The 7,500-nt window shown below is 39.7% G+C and overlaps 1 protein-coding gene across 2 annotated transcripts in view; it reads right to left on the reverse strand.

Moving 5' to 3' along the window:
- Positions 1-6,918, reverse strand: part of LOC137626476 (putative phospholipase B-like 2) — an 8,869-nt gene extending 1,951 nt beyond the window's left edge. Inside the window, exons 1-7 of one of the 2 annotated variants that reach the window (XM_068357493.1) lie at positions 6,819-6,918; positions 6,422-6,592; positions 4,599-4,712; positions 3,457-3,586; positions 2,708-2,793; positions 1,368-1,550; positions 1,000-1,228 (exon numbers count right to left, since the gene is read on the reverse strand). In XM_068357493.1, the coding sequence (XP_068213594.1) occupies positions 1,000-1,228; positions 1,368-1,550; positions 2,708-2,793; positions 3,457-3,586; positions 4,599-4,712; positions 6,422-6,582 (903 nt within the window). In that variant the 5' untranslated portion in view covers positions 6,583-6,592; positions 6,819-6,918. Of the gene's footprint in view, positions 1-999; positions 1,229-1,367; positions 1,551-2,707; positions 2,794-3,456; positions 3,587-4,598; positions 4,713-6,421; positions 6,614-6,818 lie in introns of both variants that reach the window. The other variant, XM_068357494.1, reaches the window with a different exon arrangement.
- Positions 6,919-7,500: the final 582 nt, after the last annotated feature.

Raw genomic sequence — 7,500 nt, forward strand, 5'->3', positions numbered from 1 at the left:
TAAACATCGGGTACAGGCAGGCTGGAACAACTGGAGAGCAGCCTCAGGAGTTCTTTGTGACAAAAGAATACCACTGAGGTTAAAAGGAAAATTTCATAAGACAGTGGTAAGATCAGCAATGCTGTATGGAACGGAAACAGCAAGCATGAGGAAGACAGAGGAGAAGAAGATGGATGTGGCAGAAATGAGAATGCTTAGGTGGATGTCTGGGGTGACAAGAGAGGATCGGATAAAAAATGACTACATAAGGGGGTCGACAAAGGTGGTGGAAATATCAAAGAAAGTGCAGGAAGGGAGGCTGAGATGGTATGGACACCTGATGAGGAGAGATGAGGACCACGCTGGGAGACATACTATGGAGATGGAGGTTCAAGGAAGAAGAAGAGGGAGACCAAGAAAGAGATGGAGGGACTGTGTGGGAGGAGACTTACAGGAGAAGGGGATTGATGAGGCAGAAGCGCAGAATAGAAAAAGATGGAAACGGCTCATCCGCAACGGCGACCTCATATTAAAATGGGAACCAGCTGGGAAGAAGAAGACAAAGGCCAGATCTCAAATGAGTCACAAGTTTACATTTAGTAATTGTGTTTACATATATTAAAACATCAAGTAGTGACAAGATTATCATTGTTGAATACTACTGTTATCCTTGATAACATATTCAGTATATTCTACTATTGTTTTGTACAGAGGATACTTGGATGCTTTAAGAAATTATTTACTTATCATGATAAAAGAAGTTGCTTTGGCAATGGTTCTAGAAGAATGTTCATAAAAGCATGACTCATTGTATGGATTACACAGTGAAGTTTAGTGTAACTCCATTTTGCAGTTATAAAAAAGCTGCGTTATTTCATAGTCTAACCTTAAAAAAACACCGTAGCCTAGTTTGAGGGTAACATTACCACCAATTGTTGGCTTACAACATGCGGTCACCCGTCACACAAAAATATATCGCCAAGAGCGGCGCTGAAAGGAACAAAGATCGAAAAGACAAACCTGGTTTTCTGGTTGCACGTACTGCCAAAGCTGTGGGTTACTGTTTCCGATGGTGGTCTCCATGCTCACTAACCCAGAGGACACGATGTGGAAGTCATCACCGGAGAACAACATTCCAGGATAAGACGAAAACGATACGACGTGACCAGGAATCAACACTGGCTGGATTTTTTCAGCCATAAGGAACATGTTGTTGTACTTCTTGTTAATCCGCAGCATTGAAGAATAGCTGTGGCAAAGTGTTGATGTTGATTTTCGATTAGGATTTTCCGCAAAGAGAGATCGGTTGCATTGCTTTTCTTACTTGTTTTGATACAACTAAACAGTCTGACTAATGCCAACCATTTTATCATAAGATGCTAACTTACCGATTCCAGGTTACGTGTGAAATGTAGATGTCAGCATTGTCCGGTAGGATCTTGATGAGAGCCGAGCAACGCCCATCTTTTGGGGTGTTTCCGGCTGCCACCCATTCGTCGCTGGTCATGTTCCTGATTTGAGGGTCGAGGGCCAATTCGAGATCATCCAAATCTCCCATCAGGTTCATCATCCTGCCGTAAACGTGATTGAGGGAGATTCGTATTAATTGGATGTATGATGTGTTACAATCTTCATAAGATGCAGCATTATTTAGTACATCTAGATTAGGGGTAGGGTTCTGATTGGGGTAGTAAAAGACTGTTAACAGAAGATTGACAAAGGGAGAGCAGAGTGAATCGATTGATATAGAATAGACTACAAATTTCATCCCGCTGGAAAGGACGAGAACGGGTTGTAAACTTTTTTGTGGGTACTTACTCATAATATGACCAATAAGAAAAATATTATCTGTTATGCTTTTAAACTATTTTGAGGTTTTGGAAATTTTTACTGCATGACTGTTGAAAGCACAGCTCAACATAGCTTTGAAATCATATTCAGGGAGATTTTACGATTAGCCTTTCCATCAATGTGTCTTTGTAATTCTGAGTCTGACTTTGAATTGGTGCTTGAATACTATTCTTCTGGAGTTAACTTTGTTTTTGTTTTCTATTGTGTTTTGAACCTGCCTTTGTGCGGTAGCTTAAAACTAGTCTCTACTGTGTCACAAAGTAGCTTGTACAGTTTTACCAACTGAATCTGACAACAAGGATATGCTTCAGACTGACAGAGCCATAAGATTCCTTACTCAATAAAGCCTCTGAAACTTCTGACTGTCTGTTACTCAGTGAAGTTTCTAAAAAATCTCTTGCTACTGTCTGTGACAAGTTTTAATGTAAATCATTATCACTTATAATGGCCATTATTGCTCATAATCAGGACAAACTTGCAATGTTAGATTCCACAAAATGGGAAGCCCATATTATGAACAAGTGGAAATAGGGAAATAAAGGGAAAGTTGCTTGACAGTACCCTCAAACAAGAAAAATTAACAGATGGTCTTTTCACAGAGACTATGATACAGCTAAGGACATAATACTGTAATATTAGATACAGAGGAACTAAAAACAGAAATCTAGTTCAAGTAAGCATATACCGACTATCTACAGACTACCACATAGAAATGTAATTTTGAAGCACAGCAGAGGCAAGATTTTCCTCTATAGTTTTTCAGGCTAGTCTAGTTTGTTAAAAAAGTTGTTTTGAAGCAAAGTAGAAGCATAGTTTTGAAGCAAAGAAGAAGCTCGACTTTTTAAAGAAGAATATAAGAAAATCCAAATTTACTCACAAAATGCTGTCACTTTCAATAGGGTTCTCTGCCACACGACTGTAACCATCATTCATGCCATCTATTTGTTGGAGAATCAGGTTTACCTGGAAATAGACAGGTAGGCTGAGGTTAAACCACTCTCATTACTAGCGAGAAGAGGCTGGTTTCATCCACACCGAGGAGGATATTGGTCTATTGACCCAAGGTAGGAATTGAATGCTAGGTTGGTATGTTGACTGAGGTGAACTGTAACAGGGTAGAGATGAGCATAGGAATAGCAGCCTAGCTTAACAAAAAAAACTTGTATGAATAGGATAGGTACTCTCTTCCTCTATATTTATCTGTTTCATATGTTCATATATATATCATCATCATCTCCTCCTACATCTATTGATGCAAAGGGCCTCGGTTAGATTTTTCGCGTCGTCTCTATCTTGAGCTTTTGAATCAATACTTCTCTATTCATCGCCTCCGTCTTCACGCTTTATAGTTCTCAATCATGTAGGCTTTGGTCTCCCAACACCTCTAGTGCCTTGTGAAGCCCAGCTGAAAGTTTGGTGAGCTAATCTCTCTAGGGGAGTGTAAAGAGCATGACCAAACCATCTCCATGTACCCCTCACCATGATCTCTTCTACGTATGGCACTCGATTAATCTCTCTTTTAGTTTCATTTCTAACCCTGTCCCATTTAACTCATATATATATATATATATATATATATATATATATATATATATATATATATATCAAAATGAAATAAAAACTTACTTGGTGAAATATTGGATCACTAGTCTCAGACAACTTTGATCTCATCCACTTGTCGTTTTTGTCCAGGTAATCATACAGCCTTTCGCAGTAGCCGTCTGGTTTGCCATTGCAGTAACCCTCCACAGTGTTCCTGAGGGGTGACAAAGGCCATTAATACCATTATCATTATGATTAACCAAGTTACAACCCTAGATGTAAGGGCATGATGCTTCAATAACAATGTTAGAATAGATCTGTCAGAGACTAATGTCAAGCTGATCAAGAAAAAAACTGTATCCCTTTGGGTGAAGAAGAATTGTTTGGTAATCTCAGTGTTGTCCGGTGTATGAAGACAGAGGAGAGTATGTAAAGATTATGCCAGACTATTTGGTGTATGTGTAGGCAGAGGGAAAGTGAACCATAACCAGAGAGAAGGATCCAATGTAATATAGTCTGTCCAGTCAAAGGACCCCATAACTTTCCAGTGGTAGTATCTCAATAGGTGACTTGTAGCCTGGCCATTTACTGCCTATTGGAACAAGCTTGAACTTCTCAAGTTCCACAGATTCAACTGCCAGATTAGGAACATCATTCTACAATCTGGTCACAGCTAGAATAAAACTTCTAGAATACTGCGTAGTGTTGAACCTTATGATAGAGGAGGCAAGACTGTTGGAATTAACTGCATTCCTAGTACAATGTAAAGGATGCTACAGCATGGGAAGACTGGAATGTAAAGGATGGTGATCAGACATAAGGAACTAAGTGACTGACTTTACCAGATATTAGTATTCAGATCGGAGACAAGGAATTCAATAGACCGCAAGTCTTTTTCCATCAAGTTAAGATGAGAGTCAGCAGCTGAAGACCAGACAGGAGAATTAAAACTTTCCCTTGAGGCACATTGATCACTGTAAACTTAAAAGTATTTTATGCCCAATTAAGGAAAAAAACCACTGAATGTGCTCCTCAATAGTAAATTTACATTGAAGAATCACTCCAAGAATTTTAAATGAATTATATATAGTTAGAGACATTATCAATGCAAAGATCTGGGTATTGATGAGTCACTATCCTAACATGTCAAAGCTTTCTTCAGAACACTGCAGTTATCTCTCTCATCCCAAAGGCCTCTGTGCTTGAAAAATAAACCATCGACTCACCTATAATGGTTATAGATCATCTCGTGAGTCAGGGCGCCTTCGGCTAACCCAGCGGCGTAGGCCTGGACCGCGTCGCTGTATCCCGAGGAGGATTCGATTTCCAGGTAGGCAAATCTGAGAAAAATAAATCAGAATTAATAGAAAAAATTATTATTTAAAGACATTACTGACATCTAATCCTTTTTGTGTGTTATTGCCTCTGCCAAGGGGGTTATAAAATGCCATGCATCTACATATTTATTTATCTTTTAGAAGGATTATGGCAAAACTTCTTTACGGATTTTCACTAAATTTTAACAGCGGATAGGTATTATGCTCCGGAAGAACCCATTGAATGTTGGAGGTGATCTGGATCTAGATTCTGGTTAATATTATTATTATTAAAGAGTAGATTCCTTCACGGTCAACATGCGAAAGGGGAGAGCTTGGTCCGTAGACTTGAGTCAAATGTTGAACATCTTCGTTGGTGGAGGAAGTCTGAAATCTCTGAATTAGTATATTCATGTTTATTTATTTACATAAGCATATTGTTTGTCAGGTTAGGTTGGTTAAGTAAACAAAGATTAAATTGCTGTTGCTAATCGCTTACTCTTAACGCTATTGAAAGTAGGTACAGGGATGGACAAAACATTTTTATACAGGTACAGTTTTATGCAGGAGTTCTTGGTTCACCTCTCTCTGAGGAAAGTGCACCCTATCATATTTTTACTGCACAGAGAGGTCTTGTGTGTATCTCAGCCCACTGCCTCTGTCATCTCTCCTTAAACTATCTGTTTGGTTACTCGGCGTAGTGAGTGGGTTAAATGTGCACTTCCTCAGAGTTGGGTGTGACAGATATATCTGTGTTCAACTGTACATGTGTCTGTTTTACTTCTCGTTGATATTGACTATGATTATTAAAGCAGAGAAGAATTAGTAGGTTTATGTGGGTTACAGTTCAGCTCTGTGTGAATATATGATTTTCATGTTTTAATTTCTTATTTCTCAAACTATACTTCTTAAAACTCGAGTGATCTGATTTGAAATTAATTTTAGATAATAGGTCAAAGCCATAATTCTCTTAGATATTGAATGATTGATAGTAGGTTTGTCTTACTGGTTACAATATTGCAAGACTTTGTTTACGACCTGATTAGCCAAGCAGTCTGTGACAAGGGTTTAATATATGAAAAGTATCACATATTATGTATATCATTTATTGATATGTATTTATTCTTGCATTGGTCGACTTTATACATTCTCCTGTCTCACTGTTACCAATTAACAACTCACACCCGACCCCTACAGTCTGTCTCGAGCTTTGAAGCACTGAAAGTATCGCTAATCACCAATTTAAGAACCAACAAAAGTCGCCGCAAAGATTCCGGGCGAAACATGTCCTTCCCTCTGATGACATCATAGCCAATCACGTTTGCCAGCTAAATAAGCCCCACCCCTTGATGACGTCATAGCCAATCATGTTGTCTCCCAGCTAAATAAGCCTTACCCCTTGATGACGTCATAGCCAATCAGGTTGTCTCCCATCTAAATAAGCCCCACCCCTTGATGATGTCATAGCCAATCACATTGTCTCCCAGCTAAATAAACCCCACCCCCTGGTGATGTCATGGCCAATCACGTTGTCTCCCACATTAGCAGAAGTCGCAATACATCCCCTTACAAATTTCAAACTATGCTAACTTATAATCACTTTATTTTAAGGGGACGTGTCGCGACTGCTTTTAACGCGGCAGACAACATGATTGGCTACAACGTCATCGGGACGGGGCATATTTCACCCGGAATCTCTGCGACGACTATAGATTTAATGATATCATCCTTACCCATCTTCAAAAGTCGTATCTGTGAAGTTTCCTTTGGCAACCCAGTTGTCCACTATAACTCCATCGTGTATTTCGTAGCTCTCCAAGTCATAACTGACGCTGAGGATGTGGGCTGATGCGCTGCCCAGGAGTAGGAGTGATAATAGGACCTTCGTGATCATCGTCCAATATCTGGAGGAATTGCTTTTAATTCTAAGGATGATAAACAATGCTAGTAGTATGAGCTATGATTATAGTTATGATGATATTAATAATATTGATAATAACAATAACGATTTTAATACATTGTAATTCTTAAAATAATTATCGTCAAACATCTTGCAATCATCAACAACATCTCTACAAAAAAACAATATAAAGAAAATCATAAAAACAAATTGCCATAAAAAAAACTTACGTAAAATTCCCACAAACGAGCAAGTGCACCTGAGCTTACATCCGAGGATACTGAAGCCTTGTCTGTTTGAAGTCCGGCTTATAAGTAGTTTGTTTTGACGACCAAAGTTCCTGGGAAACATTTTCAAGAAGAACACCTGGAAGAAGCTGGGGAAGTTTATCTCCGTGGGCTCTGGCACAGGTGTGAGACGCGACTTGTGGACTGTGGACAGGTGTGTATAGATGTATATTGAGCAGGTCCCCCTTGTAGAGAAGATTGGGTGGTGGGCCTCACAAGAAAATAAGAAGACGGTCACTGCCATATTCCTTCAGCTACAGAGTTGTGGAGATGCTTTTTAACAGTTTGTCGAACCCATTTACGCAAACTGCCGCGTCAGCACAGGTGGGCTCCACAAGAAAATAAGAAGACGGTCACGGCCAAATTCCTCCTTCAGTTACAGAGTTGCGGAGATGCTTATTAACAGTTTGTCGAACCCCCTTACGTAAACTGCCGCGTCAGCCCATATTTTCTAAGCGCTCTTGGGGCTCACGGACACTTCATTAACAGTTTGTCAAACCCTTTTACGCAAACTGCCGCGTCAGCCCGTATTTTCCAAGCGCTCTTGGGGCTCATGGACACCTCATTAACAGTTTGTCGAGCCCCCATACGCAAGCACTCGTGGGCTTCCTGGGTACAAGACTTA

This window comes from Palaemon carinicauda, chromosome 34, assembly GCF_036898095.1.
Source record: "Palaemon carinicauda isolate YSFRI2023 chromosome 34, ASM3689809v2, whole genome shotgun sequence".
Taxonomy (NCBI): Eukaryota; Metazoa; Arthropoda; class Malacostraca; order Decapoda; family Palaemonidae; genus Palaemon; species Palaemon carinicauda.